Source organism: Panulirus ornatus, chromosome 16 (genome assembly GCF_036320965.1).
Source record: "Panulirus ornatus isolate Po-2019 chromosome 16, ASM3632096v1, whole genome shotgun sequence".
Taxonomy (NCBI): Eukaryota; Metazoa; Arthropoda; class Malacostraca; order Decapoda; family Palinuridae; genus Panulirus; species Panulirus ornatus.
Window position 1 is genome coordinate 46257808 of NC_092239.1, and position 23863 is coordinate 46281670.

At 41.0% G+C, this 23863-nt stretch overlaps 1 protein-coding gene across 1 annotated transcript in view; it reads right to left on the bottom strand.

Annotated features, from left to right (window-relative positions):
* Positions 1-4366: 4366 nt before the first annotated feature.
* Positions 4367-23863, bottom strand: part of LOC139753929 (glutamate receptor ionotropic, delta-1-like) — a 74381-nt gene continuing 54884 nt past the window's right edge. Inside the window, exons 7-9 of the mRNA XM_071670888.1 lie at positions 8075-8253; positions 5022-5184; positions 4367-4672 (exon numbers count right to left, since the gene is read on the bottom strand). Of these exons, the coding sequence (XP_071526989.1) occupies positions 4538-4672; positions 5022-5184; positions 8075-8253 (477 nt within the window). The 3' untranslated portion in view covers positions 4367-4537. The remainder of the gene's footprint in view (positions 4673-5021; positions 5185-8074; positions 8254-23863) is intronic.

Here is a 23863-nt window from a genome sequence, read left to right on the forward strand (position 1 = left end):
AGACTATCCTTCCTCGTCTCCGCTATGACCTTCATAACACATTGCTCCCATATTGGAAACTACGTGAGGACCTCTACTGTGATGGGGACCTCGTCCTTTATGAGGCAAGGGTCGTTGTTCCTGTTGCCTTACGTCGCCAAATCTTAGATTGCCTCCACGGCAGCCACGGAGGAGCGGAGGCCACCAAGCGACGAGGAAGACAAGCTGTATTCTGGCCCGGCATCAACTCGGACATAGTGAACACTGTTCGTGCGTGCGAGCTGTGCTAGGTATTGCAGCCCAGCCAACAGCAAGAGCCCCTACTCTGTGACGACAATCCCACCAGGCTCTTTGGGTCCGTGTCAGTCGACTTCATCAATGATCAGGGAAATCTTTTCTTGTCATCGTCGACCGTCTTTCTGGTTGCTCTGTTGTGATACCGTACAGCAACGATACGACGTTGACCGCAACCAACCGCAACTTCCGACTTCCATGATGTAGGCGTTCCTGTGCGTCTGAGACCGACGGAGGGCTCCACTTCACGAGTCGGGATTTCGCAGCATTCCTCCACCGCTGGGGAGTCCGACATGTAGTGTCATCGATACATTACCCGCAGTCTAATGGCCACACTGACGCTGCTGTTAAATCTGTGAGGCACCTCATCCTGAAAGTTTCTCTTTCTGTGAACATTAACCACCAGGATTTCGATTAGGGAATGCTAGAGCTTCGCAACATCCCGAATCACACCGGTCGCTCCCAAGCCCAGGTCTTGTATGAACGCCTCCTTCGCTTTTGTATCCCTGCTCACCCTCAGTCCTTCTCAGAGGAGTGGCAGGTCACGATCGAAATATGTGACCTCCGAGCTGCCGAGCGTGCTCAGGATGCTGCAGCCCGCTACAATGTGCACGTTCGTCCCCTTCTCAGGTTGAGTGTCGGCGAGCAAGTTTGCATCTAGGATCCGACCTCTCTTCGTTGGAACAAAGTCGGTACCGTCATGGGTACCGGCAGGTCACAGGACTACCAGGTGCGGCTGGTTACCTAGTGGTCTTGTGTGGTAGAGGAACCGCCGTTTCCTCCGTCCATTGAAGTGTCCCACAGACGGGGCCACTTACCGTGCAAGAGCCCCCTATCCTCCCCAGTGAACCACTGCCTCGCCGCTCACACCGGATTAAGAACAAGAAGTCCGCTCAAGACATTGCTATGAGAATATAGAGGGGAGGGAGGTATGAGAGATTGTAATTATGTGACCCCATATGTGTATGTAACAATATGATTACTCCACCTCATACTTCATAATAATGTTATCATGTCTGCTAGTTAGTCGTGTATGCCAATGATTGTGTTACGTCCCATACGTCGTACATTAATCTAGTTAGCTAGCGATTTGTAGCATCTTTTCATATTACCCACAATTCTTGGGTCTTGATCAGCTGTTGTCCTCGGGCATTGTTGACTGTATGTTCCCCGCATATTGCACCGTGTCTTATCAAAAATGAGGACCTACTTGTCTACAAAGTGTGTTTGAGTCATCCTTCAATATCTTGATTGTACGAACACAACCGTACAATACAATTTTTCTAAAAGGTAATAAATCAATGCCCGGAAATTATCGCCCAATTAACTTAACGTATGTAGTTGGTAAACTAATGGAAACCATCATACGGGACATGATAGTAAACCATTTACAAGACCACCACTTCACAAATGGCTTGCAACACGGTTTTCGACGAAATCTTCTGTGTCTAACAAATCTGCTTGATTTCTATTATATTCCAACATATATGATGGAAGTAGCCACAGTTGACGTCATTTGTCTAGGTTTTCAAGAGCATTCGCCTATCAAAAGTTACTAACAAAAAAGTCACATGGTGTAGATGGGGTTGTGCTTCAATGGTTAGAAAATTGGTTAACTGGCCGTAAACAAAGATTAATGAATAATGGTCTAGCATTAGAATGGTTAGACGAAAAAAGTGGCGTGCCACAAGGATCATTCTTTTGTCTCATATATGTTGATGACGTTGATAATGGGCTGCATTGTAAGATGTCGAAATTCGGAGACGATACTAAGTTGGGAAATATATCTACGACAGAAATCAAAGGTCTGCAGCTGCAAATAGTCATGGACAAACTGATGGACTAGGCTCATGAGTGCCAAACGAATCTTAATATCGACAAGTATAAAGTTTTTCATGTCGGTAGTTGATATGAAAAGGCAAGCTACAATATGAGTTCTGTTGAACTGCAAAAAGTAAATGAGGATAAAGACTTGTGTAATACTCTATGGTGATCTAAAGCCAGGAAAAACGTGCGCAAAAGTAGTTAGATAGGCAAACAAAATTCAATGATTTACCTACTAGTTGGGCAATCAAATTTTGTTCATATTTTATTACCTTACTTGAGGAAAGACAGCCAGAATGAAGATAGTAGAGAGACGAGCTGCCAAGATAATCTCTGTACTAAGAAATGAATCCCTTGAGAGTCGATTAAACAACTTAAACACATCTAGTTTAGAAAAGAGAAGGTTAAGAGGTGATCTGATACAAACATTCAACTTTATCAAAGGCTTCGAAAATCTCGATATAGCAAATTACTTTCGGATGCATTTCTGTGATTTCACTTGTAGTGATGGTGACAGACTCGAGGGCAAAGGTGTTTCCTCGAATGAGGCAAAAACTTTTTCTTCCACGGGATCGTTAATATATAGAATGATTTTCCAATTATAGTGATTAAAAGTAGTATCTTAGATTCATTTAAGAGCAGACTTGATAAATATTTCGCTACAAATCCATGACTGACATTACTTGAGCCTTCTTTGCTATGTGAAAAGTATATAATATCTATTTTTCTTATTTTCAACATGTACGTACTTCAGCTCTTTCCTCACTGATCTGTAATGGTCATGTCTTTTCCACTACCACAAACAGACTCGATAGGACCAAGTGGTCTGTTGCTGTTTGAATTCCCTTACATTCCTTTGTATCTCTCGTCTCCTCTCATCTTGGCTACACCCACACACATCTCAACACTTAACTAACAAAAATCTTAAGCAAATGTCATCCTTAGATTGACTTAAGATTTATTCTTAGCATCAACTCTCGATCGAATCATTTTTCAAACATAAGGTGAGGGGTGCCCTCTGCTCCCACACTAATAATTCTATACAAGTATAGATTATTACATATGATAATAGATGTTCAAGTTGCAGTGCTCAATACACAGTAAGCTCAAAACTCCAGTTCAAAGTGAGTGTGGACTGACACCTTGGTTTTCCATCACCCACTAACTCGCAGTTTAAGGATCTGAGCTTTTCACTTCTTCGATATCAATACAGAAGCAGCTGTCATCGTCTAACTAAAGACGATTTTATGATCATTGCAAATGAACATCAAGCAATGGATAAGAAGACAGTTGTAGGTGATGATTCGTTTCCCTACAAAATAACAAATTGCTTAACAATTTAATGATTCTCTTGGTCTATTATGAAATGAATGCAGTATTAGATATTAGCTTTATCCTTAAAATAATATCTACTTTTAGCTTCATAAGTCTGCGTTTTGATTGCATATATTGGCTTGCTATATATGTTGATGGAAATCATAGATGATATTTGTTTTTGATTCAAATTATTAATTCATTTCATTTGAAAATGCATGTTCTGATGATGAGGTAAGGATATCTCAAATTGTCTTAAAGAAAGGAAAAAGAATGATTGTGGCACATCTCTTCCTACTGAAGTACAGTTCCGTAGGACTGCATCTATTGAACATGAATTATTACAGATATCACCAACATATACTTACTTAAGCCTACAGTGGCTAAGCTCAACAACCCTGCTTAAGGTATTCGTGACACTTGTAGTTCCAGTTTTCATTCGATCGATTACGTTAGCTATGATGGTAAGGTATCATTCATGAAGATGATATATGAAAGCAATGAGTGACATTGCTATACAATCCGGAAATAGTAATGAAGTGATATTGACTATGCAAAGTAAAGTGTAGACGAAGGGTGACTGGATGATTAAATGGGGTGTTTCAGTGAGATACGAATGAAAAAGAATCTGAAGCAAAATACACGCTTGTGCAGGTGAGATGTAAACATGAAACCATCATACGAGAGACCACTAAAAATGTGTACCATTTATTGCCTACGACGAAACCAATAATTAAAGTCACTGAAAAAGTATCTGGACGATATAGTGTCGGAGAAAGGCTCGGAAAACTAGAGATGGTCTCATATAAAGAGACTAGAGCATGTTTGGTACGCCAGCCGTATGACTGACATGTTGGAGAAGTAGCATCAGAAGGGAGATCAGCGTTGATGTCCTGGGCCATAGTTTACCGGTGCGGGGTTAATCCTATGTGACACAAGTTTTGTTGTCATTTTATTTCTGATATGATTCTTATGACAGATGAAGCACACACAACATGGCTAACATGTGTGTGTGATGATCTGTGTGTGGTATCATTCAAATATTTGTCAACACCACCATAATATAAGCTAAACCACAGTTCTATCATATATTCTTATATGGTGTCATATGATGTCATGAAGGGCGTTACTGAGGTTTGGAGACGTAGTGTGTGAAGTTCTCCCCCATCGTGAGGAGGAAAGCGACGCTGAAGCCCACCAGCAGCAGATAGAAGGCGCCCTGCAGGTGATGTAATCCTAGGGCCACCTCACCACTGCTCTCCTGGATGGAAAATTCTGTTCGTATGAGATTTTGAAAATGTTCTTTGTGTTTGATTTTTTAACTACATGAAAACAGATTGATCCATTTTGTTCCTCACAATATTCTTTGATCAGTTACACACGTCTTGTTAAATGGAAGACGTAATCTTTTGGAGTGAACCTACTATTAGGTCAAGGATGTTCATCATGCTTTTTAAGACTTATTAAAGGTCAGTTAGCATGTATGTAAGATTCCAGGGAAATGGTATAGAGACATATAAACATGATATTTCTCTTTTCATCCACATATTCATGCTGTAAAAGGAATGGAGACATAAAACATGATTAGTGATATAACATCTGTTGTGTACCTGGTCACTAACTCCCAAACCCGCCTGAAGGTCTAATGCTGATGCTTGCCTTTTCTCCCTCACACGCCTGGCTATCACCTCCTCCGTCCAGTGCCTGATGATGCCGGCATCTTCCAGTCGGGACATCAGCTCACGAAATCGCGGGTAAAATGGTGCACCTTTCCTGAAGAATGAATAATGGATAATACTCAATGTGGCAGTTGAGGTTAGGTTAGGTTAAGTTACATTACGTTATGTTGGTGCATATGGGGTGGTCAGTGTTGTAAATGGGAATGGTGAAGAGCTTATGGATTTTTGTGCTGAAGAAGGAGTGGTGATTGGGAATACCTGGTTTAAAATGAGGGATATACATAAGGACACGTATGTTGGTAGGAGAGATTGCCAGAGGGGGTTATTGGATTGTATGTTTATTGATGGGTGTGTAAAAGGGACTTTTGGATGTCAATGTGTTTAGAGGAGCAACTGGAGGGATATCTGATCATTATCTTGTGGATGCAAAGATAAAGATTTGTAGAGGTTTTCTGAAAAGAAGAGAGAATGTTGGGGAGAACATAGTGGTGAGTGTAAGTGAGCTTGGAAAGGAGACTTGTGTGAAGAAGTACTAAGAGAGATTGTGTGCAGAATGGCAAAAGATGAGAGTAAATGATGTAAGGGGAATGAGGGGGAATGGGATGTATTTAGGGAAGCAGTGATGGCTTGCGCAAAAGATGCTTGTGCCATTGGAAAGGTGGGGGGTGGACAGATTAGAAAAGATAGTGAGTGGTGGGATGAAGAAGTAAGATTGTTAGTGAAAGAGAGGAGAAGGACGTTAGGATGATTTTTGCGGGGAAGTAGTGCAAATGACTGGGAGATGTATAAAAGAAGGAGGCAAGAGGTCAAGAGAAAGGTGCAAGAGGTGAAAAAGAGGGCAAATGAGAGTTTGGGTGAGAGAGTATCAATAGATTTTAGGGAGAATAAAAAGATGTTTTGGAAGGAGGTACATAAAGTGCGTAAGACAAGAAAACAAATGGGAACATCGGTGAAGGGGGCCAATGGGGAGGTAATAACAAGTACTGATGAAGTGAGATGTAGATGGTGTGAGTATTTTGAAGGTTTGTTGAATGTGTTTGATGATAGAGTGGCAGATATAGGGTTTTTTGGTCGAGGTGGTGTGCGAAGTGAGAGAGGTCAAGGAGAATGGTTTGATAAACAGAGAAGAGGTAATGAGAGTTTTGTGGAAGATAATGCCGCCAAGGTGGCGGGTTTGAATGGTATTGCAGTGGAGTTTAACAAAAAAGGTGACTGTGTTCTTGATTGGTTGGTAAGGATATTCATTGTATGCATGGTTCATGGTAAAGTGCCTGAGGATTAGCGGGATGTATGCACTGTGTCACTGTACAAAGGCAAAGGGGATAAAGGTGAATGTTCAGATTGCAGAGGCATAAATTTGTTAAGTACTCCTGAGAAATTAAAAGGGAGGATATTGATTGAGAGGGTAAAGGCATATACGAAGAATCAGACTTGGAAGAACAGTGTGGTTTCAGAGGTGGTAGAGGATGTGTGGATGAAGTATTTGATTTGAAGAATGTATGTGAGAGATAATTAGAAAAACAGATGAATTTATATGCAGCATTTTGGATCAGGAGAAGGCATATCATACGGTTGATAGAGATGTTTTGTGGAAGGTTTTAAAAGTAAGTGGTGTGGTAGGTAAGTTGCTAGAAGCAGTGAAAAGTTTTTACCAAGTGATGTAAGGCATGTGTACGAATAGGAATAGAGGAAAGTGATTGGTTCCCAGAGAATATCAGTTTGTGGCAGGGTGCGTGATGTCTCCATGGTTGTTTAATTTGTTTATGGATGGAGTGGATAGGGAAGTGAATGCAAGAGTTTTGGAGAGAGGGGTGAGTATGTAGTCTGCTGAAGATGAGAGGGCTTGGGAAGTGAGTCAGTTGCTGTTCGTTGATGATACAGCGCTGGTGGCTGATTCGATTGATAAACTGCAGAAGTTGGTGACTAAGTTTGGTAAAGTGTGTGATAGATTAAAGTTGAGAGTAAATGTTAATACGAGCAAAGTTATTAGGGACAAGTTAATTGGGAGGTAAGTTTGAATGGGGAAAAACTGGAGGAAGTGAAGTGTTTTAGATATCTGGGAGTGGACTTAGCAGTGGATGGAACCATGGAAGTGGAAGTGAGTCATAGGGTGGGGGTGGAGGCGAAAATTCTGGGAGCGTTGAAGAGTGTGTGGAAAGCAAGAACGTTATCTCGGAGAGCAAAAATAGGTATGTTTGAAGGAATAGTGGTTCAAACAATGTTTTATGGTTGCGAGGCATAAGCTCTTTCCACTGAACCATACAAGAGCGCTGAGGTAATCTATAGCTGGATACTGACTCCTCAATGAAGAGTAATGAGACAAGCGATACTGAAACCTTTTTGGAGGACAACTAGTCCACGAACGAGCTTCAAATAATATCAAGCATATACAAGTCGACATATCCATATTTCATAATGAAAATCGAGAAAAAAAAATATTCCCTAAGCACTGAAAATAATCTTAATTGACAAAGTCGCAAAACAAATATTATTTCAATTATTATCAGTAACTTGCATCTCCGTCGCTAATAAAATATCTACAACATTTATGGGAAATGATACTAAAGGGGAAAAATATGGAGTTTATATTTCAAAAGAATAACATGAGAGAAGCGAAAACAAAGTAATTGATTTTGTATGCAATGTTATACATGATATCACAGTCATCTAAAATAAAGGGAACTTTTGAAAAGACTTCTGGGTATACTCAAACTACAGTAGTGTGTACCTGCAATTAGTCGCCTATAAAAAATGTATATATGGGGGCAGAATTCACCAATATCAATAATGAATGAGATCTGACTCTAGACAACACGACAGAACACTCATAAATCTGTAGGGCTTAAGTTGATTCAGTTGCATTCCATAACAATGAATAAATTCGACTGACCCAATAGCAATTCTTCCATCGAAGGACCAATAATGCCTTCCGAGGCAGTAAAATAAACACATGATTACTCTCAAGACCAAAGCTTCGTGCTCACCTGAGACCCCAGCCAAAACATGCTAATATATAAAATCCTTTATTACTGATGTAGAACGGTGTCTCGCCCTTGGTATCGGTGTATGAGGAGGTGACGATGACTGTGACGTAGTTCTTGACGCTGATGAATGAGAAGCCCCCTGACAACACCTGCTGCAGCGCCTCCTTGAAGGGTAACACCTGATGCAACAGAGATTGTTAGGATATTTTGCTGTGTGGAGAAACAGTTTAAAAGAAATTATTTCTGTGTAAACAATCAAAAGCATTAGTGCGGTAGCGTTAGAAACAGAGGACGAAGCCTTAGAGGGAATATCCTAACTTAGCCTATTTCTCTATTCCGTCTTGTGGAAAATTGAAAACAGGAGGGGAGGAATTCCATTCCCCCGCTCCCACCTCTTCCACCCACCTTCTACGGAACGCTGGGAACAAGTTGGAAGTATATATATATATATATATATATATATATATATATATATATATATATATATATATATATATATATATATATATATATATATATATATATATATATATATATATATATATATATATATATATATATATATATATATATATATATATATATATATACATATATATATATATATATATATATATATATATATATATATATATATATATTCATTTATTTATTTGCTTTGTCGCTGTCTCCCGCGTTTGCGAGGTAGCGCAGGGAAACAGACGAAAGAGATGGCCCAACCCACCCCCATACCCATGTATATACATTCACGTCCACACACGCAAATATACACACACAGACACATGTATATATACACATGCACACAATTCACACTGTCTGCCTTTATTCATTCCCATCGCGACCTCGCCACACATGGAATAACATCCCCCTCCCCCCTCATGTGTGCGAAGTAGCGCTATGAAAAGACAACAAAGGCCCCATTCGTTCACACTCAGTCTCTAGCTGTCATGCAGTAATGCACGAAACCACAGCTCCCTTTCCACATCCAGGCCCCACACAACTTTCCATGGTTTATCCCAGACGCTTCACATGCCCTGATTCAATCCATTGACAGCACGTCGACCCCGGTATACCACATCGATCCAATTCACTCTATTCCTTGCCCTCCTTTCACCCTCCTGCATATTTAGGCCCCGATCACTCAAAATGTTTTTCACTCCATCTTTCCACCTCCAATTTGGTCCCCCAATTCTCCTCGCTCCCTTCACCTCTGACACATATACCTTCTTGGTCATTCTTTCCTCACTCATTCTCTCCATGTGCATGTGACCAAACCATTTCAAAACACACTCCTCTGCTCTCTCAACCACACTCTTCCAATTACCACACATCTCTCTTACCTACTATTACTTACTCGATCAAACCACCTCACACCACATATTGTCCTCAAACATCTCATTTCCAGCACATTCACCCTCCTGCACACAACTCTATCCATAGCCCACGCCTCGCAACCATACAACATTGTTGAACCCGCTATTCCTCCAAACATAGCCATTTTTGATTTCGGAGATAATGTTTTCGACTTCCACACATTCTTCAAGGCTTCCAGAATTCTCGCCCTCTCCCCCACCCTATGATTCACTTCCGCTTCCATGGTTTCATCCGCTGCCAGATCCACTTCCAGATATCTAAAACACTTTACTTCCTCCAGTTTTTCTCCATTCAAACTTACCTCCCAATTGACTTGACCCTTAACCCTACCGTACCTAATAACCTTGCTCTTATTCACATTTACTCTTAACTCTCTTCTTTCACACACTTTACCAAACTCAGTCACCAGCTTCTCCAGTTTCTCAATCGAATCAGCCACCAGAGCTGTATCATCAGTGAACAACAACTGACTCACTTCCCAAGCTCTCTCATCCCCAACAGACTGCATACTTGCCCCTCTTTCCAAAACTCTTCCATTCACCTCCCTAACAACACCATCAATAAACAAATTAAACATCCATGGAGAATTCACACACCCCTGCCGCAAACCGACATTCATTGAGAACCAATCACTTTCCTCTCTTCCTACACGTACACATGCCTTACATCCTCGATTAAAACTTTTCACTGCATCTAACAACTTGCCTCCCACACCATATATTATTAATATCTTCCACATAGCATCTCTATCAACTCTATCATATGCCTTCTCCAGATCCATAAATACTACATACAAATCCATTTGCTTTTCTAAGTATTTCTCACATACATTCTTCAAAGCAAACACCTGATCCACACATCCTCTGCCACTTCTGAAACCATAATGCTCTTCCCCAATCTGATGCTCTGTACATGCCTTCACCCTCTCAATCAATACCCTCCCATATAATTTACCAGGAATACTCAACAAACTTATACCTCTGTAATTTGAGCATTCATTCTTTTCCCCTTTGCCTTTGTACAATGGCACTATGCACGCATTCCGTCAATCCTCAGGCACCTCACCATGAATCATATGTACATTAGATAACCTTACCAACCAGTCAACAATACAGTCACCCCCTTTTTTTTTAATAAATTCCACTGCAATACCATCCAAACCTGCTGCCTTGCCGGCTTTCATCTTCCGCAAAGCTTTTACTACCTCTTCTCTGTTTACCAAATCATTTTCCTTAACCCTCTCATTTTGCACACTACCTCGACCAAAACATCCTATATCTGCCACTCTATCATCAAACACATTCAACATTACTTCAAAATACTCACTCCATCTCCTCCCATCACCACTACTTGTTTTAACCTCCCCATTGCCCCTTCACTGAAGTTCCTATTTGTTCCCTTGTCTTACGCACTTTATTTACCTCCTTGAAAAACATCTTTTTATTCTCCCTAAAATCTAATGATACTCTCTCACCCCAACTCTCATTTGCCCTCTTTTTCACCTCTTGCACCTTTCTTTTGACCTCTTGCCTCATTCTTTTATAAATCTCCCACTCATTTGCATTATTTCCCTGCAAAAATCGCCCAAGTGCCTCTCTCTTCCCTTTCACTAATAATCTTTCTTCTTCATCCCACCACTCACTACCCTTTCTAAGCTGCCCACCTCCTACGCTTCTCATGCCACAAGCATCTTTTGCGCAAGCAATCACTGCTTCCTTACATACATCCCATTCCTCTCCCACTCCCATTACGTCCTTTCTTCTCACCTTAATCCATTCTGTATTCAGTCTCTCCTGGTGCTTCTTCACACAAATCTCCTTCCTAAGCTCACTTACTCTCACCACTCTCTTCACCCAAATATTCTCTCTTCTTTTCTGAAAACCTCTACAAATCTTCACCTTCGCCTCCACAAGATAATATACATATATATATATATATATATATATATATATATATATATATATATATATATATATATATATATATATATATATATATATATATATATATATATATATATATATATATATATATATATATATATATATATATATATATATATATATATATATACATATATATATATATATATATATATATATATATATATATATATATATATATATATATTTTTTTTTTTATTATACTTTGTCGCTGTCTCCCGCGTTTGCGAGGTAGCGCAAGGAAACAGACGAAAGAAATGGCCCAAACGCCCCCCATACACATGCATATACATACGTCCACACACGCAAATATACATACCTACACAGCTTTCCATGGTTTACCCCAGACGCTTCACATGCCTTGATTCAATCCACTGACAGCACGTCAACCCCGGTATACCACATCGATCCAATTCACTCTATTCCTTGCCCTCCTTTCACCCTCCTGCATGTTCAGGCCCCGATCACACAAAATCTTTTTCACTCCATCTTTCCACCTTCAATTTGGTCTCCCTCTTCTCCTCGTTCCCTACACCTCCGACACATATATCCTCTTGGTCAATCTTTCCTTACTCATTCTCTCCATGTGCCCAAACCACTTCAAAACACACTCTTCTGCTCTCTCAACCACGCTCTTTTTATTTCCACACATCTCTCTTACCCTTACGTTACTTACTCGATCAAACCACCTCACACCACACATTGTCCTCAAACATCTCATTTCCAGCACATCCATCCTCCTGCGCACAACTCTATCCATAGCCCACGCCTCGCAACCATACAACATTGTTGGAACCACTATTTCTTCAAACATACCCATTTTTGCTTTCCGAGATAATGTTCTCGACTTCCACACATTCTTCAAGGCCCCCAGAATTTTCGCCCCCTCCCACACCTTATGATCCACTTCCGCTTCCATGGTTCCATCCGCTGCCAGATCCACTCCCAGATATCTAAAACACTTCACTTCCTCAAGTTTTTCTCCATTCAAACTCACCTCCCAATTGACTTGACCCTCAACCCTACTGTACCTAATAACCTTGCTCTTATTCACATTTACTCTTAACTTTCTTCTTCCACACACTTTACCAAACTCAGTCACCAGCTTCTGCAGTATCTCACATGAATCAGCCACCAGCGCTGTATCATCAGCGAACAACAACTGACTCACTTCCCAAGCTCTCTCATCCCCAACAGACTTCATACTTGCCCCTCTTTCCAAAACTCTTGCATTTACCTCCCTAACAACCCCATCCATAAACAAATTAAACAACCATGGAGACATCACACACCCCTGCCGCAAACCTACATTCACTGAGAACCAATCACTTTCCTCTCTTCCTACACGAACACATGCCTTACATCCTCGATAAAAACTTTTCACTGCTTCTAACAACTTTCCTCCCACACCATATATTCTTAATACCTTCCACAGAGCATCTCTATCAACTCTATCATATGCCTTCTCCAGATCCATAAATGCTACATACAAATCCATTTGCTTTTCTAAGTATTTCTCACATACATTCTTCAAAGCACATCCACACATCCTCTACCACTTCTGAAACCACACTGCTCTTCCCCAATCTGATGCTCTGTACATGCCTTCACCCTCTCAATCAATACCCTCCCATATAATTTACCAGGAATACTCAACAAACTTATACCTCTGTAATTTGAGCACTCACTCTTATCCCCTTTGCCTTTGTACAATGGCACTATGCACGCATTCCGCCAATCCTCAGGCACCTCACCATGAGTCATACATACATTAAATAACCTTACCAACCAGTCAACAATACAGTCACCCCCTTTTTTAATAGATTCCACTGCAATACCATCCAAACCTGCTGCCTTGCCGGCTTTCATCTTCCGCAAAGCTTTCACTACCTCTTCTCTGTTTACCAAATCATTTTCCCTAACCCTCTGACTTTGCACACCACCTCGACCAAAACACCCTATATCTGCCACTCTATCATCAAACACATTCAACAAACCTTCAAAATACTCACTCCATCTCCTTCTCACATCACCGCTACTTGTTATCACCTCCCCATTTGCGCCCTTCACTGAAGTTCCCATTTGCTCCCTTGTCTTACGCACTTTATTTACCTCCTTCCAGAACATCTTTTTATTCTCCCTAAAATTTAATGATACTCTCTCACCCCAACTCTCATTTGCCCTTTTCTCACCTCTTTTACCTTTCTCTTGACCTCCTGTCTCTTTCTTTTATACATCTCCCACTCAATTTCATTTTTTCCCTGCAAAAATCGTCCAAATGCCTCTCTCTTCTCTTTCACTAATACTCTTACTTCTTCATCCCACCACTCACTACCCTTTCTAATCAACCCACCTCCCATTCTTCTCATGCCACAAGCATCTTTTGCGCAAGACATCACTGATTCCCTAAATATATCCCATTCCTCCCCCACTACCCTTACTTCCATTGACTCACCTTTTTCCATTCTCTACTCAGTCTCTCCTGGTACTTCCTCACACAGGTCTCCTTCCCAAGCTCACTTACTCTCACCACCCTCTTCACCCCAACATTCACTCTTCTTTTCTGAAAACCCATACAAATCTTCACCTTAACCTCCACAAGATAATGATCAGACATCCCTCCAGTTGCACCTCTCAGCACATTAACATCCAAAAGTCTCTCTTTCGCACGCCTGTCAATTAACACGTAATCCAATAACGCTCTCTGGCCATCTCTCCTACTTACATAAGTATACTTATGTACATCTCGCTTTTTAAACCAGGTATTCCCAATCATCACTCCTTTTTCAGCACATAAATCTACAAGCTCTTCACCATTTCCATTTACAACACTGAACACCCCATGTATATCAATTATTCCCTCAACTGCCACATTACTCACCTTTGCATTCAAATCACCCATCACTATAACCCGGTCTCAAAACCACTAACACACTCATTCAGCTGCTCCCAAAACACTTGCCTCTCATGATCTTTCTTCTCATGCCCAGGTGCATCAACTTTCAGTTTTACCTATATTAATCGAGAATTTACTTTCTTACATTCTATCACATACTCCCACAACTCCTGTTTCAGGAGTATTGCTACTCCCTCCCTTGCTCTTGTCCTCTCACTAACCCCTGACTTTACTCCCCAGACATTCCCAAACCACTCTTCCCCTTTACCCTTGAGCTTCGTTTCACTCAGAGCCAAAACATCCAGGTTCCTTTCCTCAAACATACTACCTATCTCTCCTTTTTTCACATCTTGGTTAAATCCACACACATTTAGGCACCCCACTCTGAGCCTTCGAGGAGGATGAGCACTCCCCGCGTGACTCCTCCTGTTTCCCATTTTAGAAAGTTAATACAAGGAGGGGAGGATTTCTGGCCCCCCGCTCCCGTCCCCTCTAATCGCTTTCTACGACACGCGAGGAATACGTGGGAAGTATTCTTTCACCCCTATCCCCAGGGATAATATACATATATATATATATACATATACACATACACACACATACACATATATAAAGCTTCATTAACACCAAAAACATTTCTTAATTTCCTTCAAAGGGAAAAGTGTAATAAATAAACCTCAATAAAAAAAAATATATATATATATATATATATATATATTTTTTTTTTTTTTTTTTTTTTTTTTTTTTTCATACTATTCGCTATTTCCCGCGATAGCGAGGTAGCGTTAAGAACAGAGGACTAGGCCTTTGAGGGAATATCCTCACCTGGACCTCTCCTCTGTTCCTTCTTTTTGAAAAAAAAAAAAAAAAAAAACGAGAGGGGAGGATTTCCAGCCCCCCGCTCCCTTCCCTTTTAGTCGCCTTCTACGACACGCAGGGAATACGTGGGAAGTATTCTTTCTCCCCAACAAAGCAAAATAAATAAATAAATAAATAAATAAATAAATATATATCATACTTAATCACTGTCTCCCGCGTCAGCGAGTAGCGCAAGGAAACAGACAAAGAATGGCTCAATCCCCCACATACACATACACATATGTATGCCCATACATACATACATATACGTTTCAATGTATACATACATATACATATGTACATATTCGTGCTTGCTGCCTTCATCCATTCCTGTCAACATCCCGCCACACAGGAAACAGCATATATATATATATATATATATATATATATATATATATATATATATATATATATATATATATATATATATATATATATATATATATATATATGAATATATATATATATATATATATATATATATATATATATATATATATATATATATATATATATATATATATATATATATATATATGTATAGGAGATATTGGAGAAAGAATACTTCCCACGTATTCCCTGTGTCGCAGAAGGTGACTAAAAGGGGAGGGAGCGCGGGGCTGGAAATCCTCCCCTTTTTTTTTTTTTTCAATTTTCCAAAAGAAGGAACAGAGAAGGGGGCCAGGTGAGGATATTCCCTCAAAGGCCCAGTCCTCTGTTCTTAACGCTACCTCGCTATCGCGGGAAATAGCGAATAGTATAAAAAAAAAAAATATATATATATATATTTATCAGGTGTTTGCTTTGAAAAACGTATGTGAGAAGTACTTGGAAATGCAAATGAATTTGTATGTAGCATTTATGGATCTCGAGAAGGCATATGATAGAGTTGATAGAGATGCTGTGTAGAAGGTCTTACGAATATATGGTGTGGGAGGCAAGTTGTTAGAAGCAGCGAGAAGTTTTTAGCGAGGATGTAAGGCATGTGTACGTGTAGGAAGAGAGGAAAGTGATTGGTTCTCAGTGAATGTAGGCTTGCGGTAGGGGTGTGTGATGTCTCCATGGATGTTTAGTTTGTTTATGGATGGTGTTGTTGTTAGGGGGGTGAATCCAAGAGTTTTCGAATGATGGGCAAGTATGCAGTCTGTTGTGGACGAGAGAGCTTGGGAAGTGAGTCAGTTGTTGTTCGCAGATGATACAGCGTTGGTGGCTGATTCGTGTGAGAAACTGAAGAAGCTGGAGACTGAGTTTGGTAATGTGTGTAAATGAAGAAAGCTGAGAGTAAATGTGAATAAGAGCAAGGTTATTAGGTACAGAATGGTTGAGGGGAAAGTCAATTGGGAGGTAAGTTTGAATGGAGAAAAACTGGAGGATGTAAAGTGTTTTAGATATCTGGGAGTGGATCTGGCAGCGGATGGAACCATGGAAGCGGAAGAAAATCATAGGGTGGGGGAGGGGGCGAAAATTCTGGGAGCTCTGAAGAATGTGTGGAAGTCGACAACATTATCTCGGATAGCGAAAATGGGTATGTTTGAAGGAATAGTGGTTCCAACAATGTTATATGGTTGCGAGGCGTGTGCAATAGATAGTGTGGTGAGGAGGAGGGTGCTTGTGCTAGAAATGAGATGTTTGAGGACAATATGTGGTGTGAGGTGGTTTGATCGAGTAAGTAATAATAGGGTAAGAGAGATGTGTGGTAATAAAAAGAGTGTGGTTGAGAGAGCAGAAGAGGGTGCTTTGAAATTGTTTGGTCACAGGGAGAGAATGAGTTAGGAAAGATTGACCAAGAAGATATATGTGTCAGAGGTGGAGGGAACGAGGAGTGGTGGGATACCAAATTGGAGGTGGAAAGATGGAATGAAAAAGATTTTGAGTGATCGGATCATGAAGATGCAGGAGGGTGAGAGGCGTGAAAGTAATAGAATAGATTGGAACGATGTGTTATACCAAGGATTATACCAATGGATTTAACCATGGAATGTGAAGCGTCTGTGTTAATCCAGGGAAAGGTCTCTGGGGTCTGGATGTGGAAAGGGAGCTGTGGTTTCGGTGCATTCCTACATGACAGCTATAGACTTAGTGTCAACGAATGTGGCCTTTGTTGTCTTTTCCTAACGAAACCTCGCACACATGAGGGGGGGAGGGTGTTGTTATTCCATGTGTGGCGAGGTGGCGATGGAAATGAATAAAGGCATACAGTATTAATCATGTATATGTGTATATATACATATGTCTGTGTGTGTATGTATATGTATACGTTGAGATGTATGGGTATGTTTATTTCCGTGTGTGGACGTGTATGTATATACATGTGTATGTGGGTGGGTGGGACCATTCTTTCGTGTGTATATATATATATATATATATATATATATATATATATATATATATATATATATATATATATATTTGTTTTTTTTTTGCTTTGTCGCTGTCTCCCGCGTTTGCGAGGTAGCGCAAGGAAACAGACGAAAGAAATGGCCCAACCCACCCCCATACACATGTGTATACATACATCCACACACGCAAATATACATACCTACACAGCTTTCCATGGTTTACCCCAGACGCTTCACATGCCCTTATTCAATCCACTGACAGCACGTCAACCCCGGTATACCACATCGATCCAATTCACTCTATTCCTTGCCCTCCTTTCACCCTCCTGCATGTTTAGGCCCCGATCACTCAAAATCTTTTTCACTCCATCTTTCTATCTCCAATTTGGTGTCCCACTTCTCCTCGTTCCCTCCACCTCCGACACATATATCCTCTTGGTCAATCTTTCCTCACTCATTCTCTCCCTGTGCCCAAACCATTTCAAAACACCCTCTTCTGCTCTCTCAACCACGCTCTTTTTATTTCCACACATCTCTCTTACCCTTACGTTACTTACTCGATCAAACCACCTCACACCACACATTGTCCTCAAACATCTCATTTCCAGCACATCCACCCTCCTGCGTACAACTCTATCCATAGCCCACGCCTCGCAACCATACAACATTGTTGGAACCACTATGCCTTCAAACATACCCATTTTTGCTTTCCGAGATAATGCTCTCGACTTCCACACATTCTTCAAGGCTCCCAGGATTTTCGCCCCCTCCCCCACCCTATGATCCACTTCCGCTTCCATGGTTCCATCCGCTGCCAGATCCACTCCCAGATATCTAAAACACTTTAATTCCTCCAGTTTCTCTCCATTGAAACTTACCTCCCAATTGACTTGACCCTCAACCCTACTGTATCTAATAACCTTGCTCTTATTCACAATTACTCTTTACTTTCTTCTTTCACACACTTTACCAAACTCGTCACCAGCTTCTGCATTTTCTCACATGAATCAGCCACCAGCGCTGTATCATCAGCGAACAACAACTAACTCACTTCCCAAGCTCTCTCATCCACAACAGACTTCATACTTGCCCCTCTTTCCTTACATCCTCTATAAAAACTTTTCACTGCTTCTAACAACCTGCCTTCCACTCCATATATTCTTCATACCTTCCACAGAGCATAGCCATCAACTTTATCATATGCCTTCTCAAGATCCATAAATGCTACATACAAATCCATTCGTTTTTCTAAGTATTTCTCACCAACATTCTTCAAAGCAAACACATGATCCACACCTCCTCTACCACTTTTGAAACCACACTGCTCTTCCCCAATATGATGCCTTACATGCCTTCACCCGCTCAATCAATACCCTCGCACACAATTTCCCAGGAATACTCGACAAAGTTATACCTCTTTAATTTGAGCACTCACTTTTACCCCCTTTGCCTTTGTACAATGCTGCTATGCAAGCATTCTGCCAATCCTTAGGCACCTCACCATCAGTCATACATACGTTAAATAATCTTACCACCCAGTCAACAATACAGTCACTCCTTTTTTAATAAATTCCACTGCAATACCATTCAAACCCGCTACCTTGCCGGCTTCCATCTTCCGCACAGCTTTTACTACCTCATTTCTGTTTACCAAATTATTCTCCCAAACCCTCTCACTTTGCACACCACCTTTACCAAACACCCTATATCTGTCACTCTATCATCAAACACATCCAACAAACCTACAAAATACTCACTCCATCTCCTTCTCACATCACCACTACTTGTTATCACCTCCAGATTAACCCCCTTCACTGATGTTCCCATTTCTTCCCTTGTCTTACGTACTTTATTTACCTACTTCTAAAACTTCTTTTCATTCTCCCTAAAAATTAATGATTCTCTCTCACCCTAACTCTCATTTGCCCTCTTTTTCATCTCTTCCATCTTTCTCTTGACCTCCCGCCTCTTTCTTTTATCCATCTCCTACTCATCTGCATTATTTCTTTGCAAAAATCGTCCAAATACCTCTCTCCTCTCTCTCACCAATAATCTTACTTCTTCATCCCACCACTCACTACCCTTTCCAATCCGCCCACCTCTCACGCTTCTCATGCCACAAGCATCTTTTGTGCAAGCCACCAATGCTTCCTTAAATACATCCCATTCCTCCCCCACTCCCCTTACGTCCTTTGTTCTCACCTTTTTCCATTCTGTACTCAGTCTCTCCTGGTACTTCCTCACACAAATCTCCTCCCCAAGCTCACTTACATTTACCACTCTCTTCACCCCAACATTCTCTCTTCTGAAAACTTCTACATACCTTTCCCTTTACCTCCACAAGATAATGATCAGACATCCCTCCAGTTGCACCTCTCAGCACATTAACATCCAAAAGTATATCGTTCGCACGCGTTTCAATTAACAGGTAATCCAATAACGCTCTCTGGCCATGTCTCCTACTTATATACATATACTTATATGTATCTTTCTTTTTCAAACCAGGTATTCCCAATCACCAGTCCTTTTTCATCACATAAATCTACAAGCTCTTCACCATTCCCATTTACAACAGTCAACACCACATGTACACCAATTTTATATATTGTAGAAAGCGATTAATGGGGACGGGAGTGGGTGTTAGAAACCCTCCCCTCATTGTATTTTAACTTTCTAAAAGGGGAAACAGAATAAGTTACGCGGGGAGTGCTCCTCCTCCTCCCGAAGGCTCATACTGGGGTCTCTAAATGTGTAAGGATGTAACCAGGAAGAGAAAAATGGAGATATAGGTGGTATGTTTGCGGAAAACAACCTGGACGTTTTCTTTCTGATTGAGACGAAGCTCAAGGGTAAGGAGAAAGCATGGTTTGAAAATGTTTTCGAGTAAAGTCAGGGGTTAGTGAGAGGACAAAAGCAAAGGAAGGAGTAGCACTACTTCTGAAACAGGACTTGTGGGAGTATGTGATACAGTGTAAGAAAGTAGACTCAAGATTGATATGGGTAAAATTGAAAGTGGATGGAGAGAGATGGGTGATTATTGGTGCCTATGCACCTGGGCATGAAAAGAAAGATAATGAGAGGCAAGTGTTTTGGGAGCAGTTGCGTGAATGTGTTAGCAGTTTTGATGCACGAGACGGGCTTATAGTAATGCTGGAAAAGGACTGGTGATTGAGAATACCTTGTTTGAAAAGAGAGATTTACATAAGTATACGTATTAACGTAGGAGAGCCTTATTGGATTAAGTGTTAATTGATAGGAGCGTGAAAGAGAGACTTTTCGATGTTAATGTGCTAAGAGGTGCAACTAGAGGGATGTCTGATCATTATCCTGTGGAGGCGAAGGTGAAGATTTGTAGAGGTTTTCAGAAAAGAAGAGAGAATGCTGGGGTGAAGAGAGTGGTGAGAGTAAGTGAGCTTGAGAAGGAGACTTTTATGAAGAAGTATCAAGAGAGACTAAGTGCAGAATGGAAAAAGGTGAGAGTAAAGGACGTTAGGGAGTAGGGGAGAAATGGGATGTATTCAGGGAAGCAATGATGGCTTCCGCAAAAGATGCTTGTGGCATGAAAAGCGTGGGAGGTGGGCAGATTGGAAAGGGTAGTGACTGGTGGGATGAAGAAATAAGATCATTATGAAAGAGAGGGGAGAGAGGCATTTGAACGAGTCTTCCAGGGAAATAGTGCAAATGACTGGGAGATGTTAAAGTAAAGAGGCAGGAGGTCAAGAGAAAGGTGCAAAAGGTGAAAAAGAGGCTGATGGGAGTTGGGGGAGAGAAAGTATCATTAAATTCTAAAGAGAATGAAAATATGCTTTGGAAGGAGGTTAATAAAGTGCGTAAGAGAAGAAAAGAAATTGAAACATCGGTGAAGGGGGCTAATTGGGGAGGTAATAACAAGTAGTGTTGATGTGAGAAGGATATGGAGGGAGTATTTTGAAGGTTTGTTGAATATGATAGATGATAGAGTGGCAGATATAGGGTGTTATGTTCGAGGTGGTGTGCGAGGTGAGAGGGTCAGGGAGAATGATTTAGTAAACAGAAAAGAGGTAGTGAAAGGTTTGCGGAAGATGAAAGCCGGCAAGGCGGCGGGTTTGGATGGTTTTGCAGTGGAGTTTATTATAAAAGGGGGTGATTGTGTTGCTGACTGGTTGGTAAAGATATTCAATGTATGCATGGCTCATGAAGTGCCTGAGGATTGGCGGAATGCATGCATAGTGACATTGTACAAAGGCAAAGGAGATAAAGATGAGTGTTCAGATTACAGAAGTATAAGTTTGTTGAGTTTTCCATGGATATTAAATGGGAGGGTATTGACTGAGCGGGTGAAGGCATGCACGGGGCATCACACTGGGGAAGAGCAGTTTGGTTTCAGAAGTGGTAGAGGATTTGTGGATCAAGTGTTTCCTTTGAAGAATGTATTTGAGAAACACTTAGTAAAACAAATGGGTTTGTATGTAGCATTTATAGATATGGAGAAGGCATATGATAGACTTGATAGAGAGGCTTAGTGGAAGGTATCGAGAGTATATGGTGTGGGAGGCAAGTTGCTAGAAGTAGTGAAAACTTTTTATCGAGGATGCAAGACATATGAACGAGTAGGAAGAGAAGAAATTTATTGGTTCTCAGTGAATGTCAGTTTCCGACAGGGGGCGCATGATGTCTCCATGATTGTTAAATTTGTTTATGGATAGGGTTGATAGGGAGGTGAATGCGCGAGTTTTGGAGAGAGGGGCAAGTATGCAGTCTGTTGTTGATGATAAGGCTTGGGAAGTGAGTTAGTTGTTGTTTGCTGATGATACAGCGCTGGTGGCTGATTCGGGTGAGAAACTGCAGAAGCTGGTGACTGAGTTTGGGAAAGTGTGTGAGAGAAGAAAGCTGAGAGTGAGTGTGAATAAGAGCAAGGTTATTAGGTACAGTTGTGTTTTGAGCAAGTCAACTGGGAGGTAAGCTTGAATGGAGAAGAACTGGAGGAAGTGAAGTGCTTTAGATATCTGGGAGTGGATTTGGCAGCGGATGGAACCACGGAAGCGGAAGTGAGTCACATGGTGGGGGAGGGAGAAAGTTCTGGGAGCGTTAAAAAATGTTTGGAAGGCGAGAACATTATCTCGGAAAGCAAAAATGAGTATGTTTGAACGAATAGTAGGTTCAACAATGTTATATAGTTGCGAGGCGTGGGCTATAGTTAGGGTTGTACGGAGGAGGGTGGATGTGTTGGGAATAAGATGTTTAAGGACAATATCTGGTGTGAGGTGGTTTGATCGAGTAAGTAATGAAAGGGTAAGAGAAATGTGTGGTCATATAAAGAGTGTGGTTGAGAGAGCAGAAGAGGGTGTATTGAAATGGTTTGGTCACACGGAGAGAATGAGTGAGGAAAGACTGACAAAGAGTATATATGTGTCAGATATGGAGGGAACAAAGAGAAATGGGAGACCAAATTGGAGGTGGATGGATGGAGTGAAAAAGATTTTGAGCGATCGGGGCCTAAACATAGAGAGTTAAAGGCGTGCAAAGAATAGAGGGAATTGGAATGATGTGGTATATCGGGGTTGACGTGCTGTCAATGGATTGAACCAGGGCATGTAAAGCATCTGGGGTAAACCATGAAAAGTTTTGTGTGGCCTAGATTTGGAAAGGGAGCTGTGGTTTCGGTGCGTTATGCATGACAGCTAGAGACTGAGTGTGAATAAATGTGGCCTTTGTTGTCTTTTTCTAGCGCTACGGGGGGGGGGGGGAGAGAGATAGATGGTCATTTTTATGTGTGGCGGGGTGGCGACGGGAATGAATAAAGGCAGCAAGTCTGAATTATATAAATGTGCATATATGTATATGTCTGTGTATGTATATATATGTATACGTTGAAATGTATAGGTATGTATATGTGCGTGTGTGGACGTGTATGTATATACATGTGTATGTGGGTGGGTTAGGCCATTCTTTCGTCTGTTTCCTTGCGCTACCTCGTTTACGCGGGAAATAGCGATAAAGGATATTACAAATATATATGATATATAATTCCATTATTATATATACTCACTATTTTCTGCGCCAGCGAGGTGACGCCAGGAAACAGACGATGAATGGCCTATCCACTCATATACACATATATATACATAAACGCCCATATAAGCACATATGCACATATGCACATTACATATATGTACAAATTCATACACATACAGACAAATTCATAAACACACATGTGCATTTTCATGCTTGCCTGCCTTCATCCATAATTGTCACTACTCCGTCCCACAGGAAACAGCATCGCTCCCCCCGGATTCAGCGAGGTAGCGCAAGGAAAACAGACAAAACAGAAACATTCCTTCACACACAGTCTCCAGCCGTTCGGTGTAATGCACCGAATCCACGGCTCTCTTTCCACATA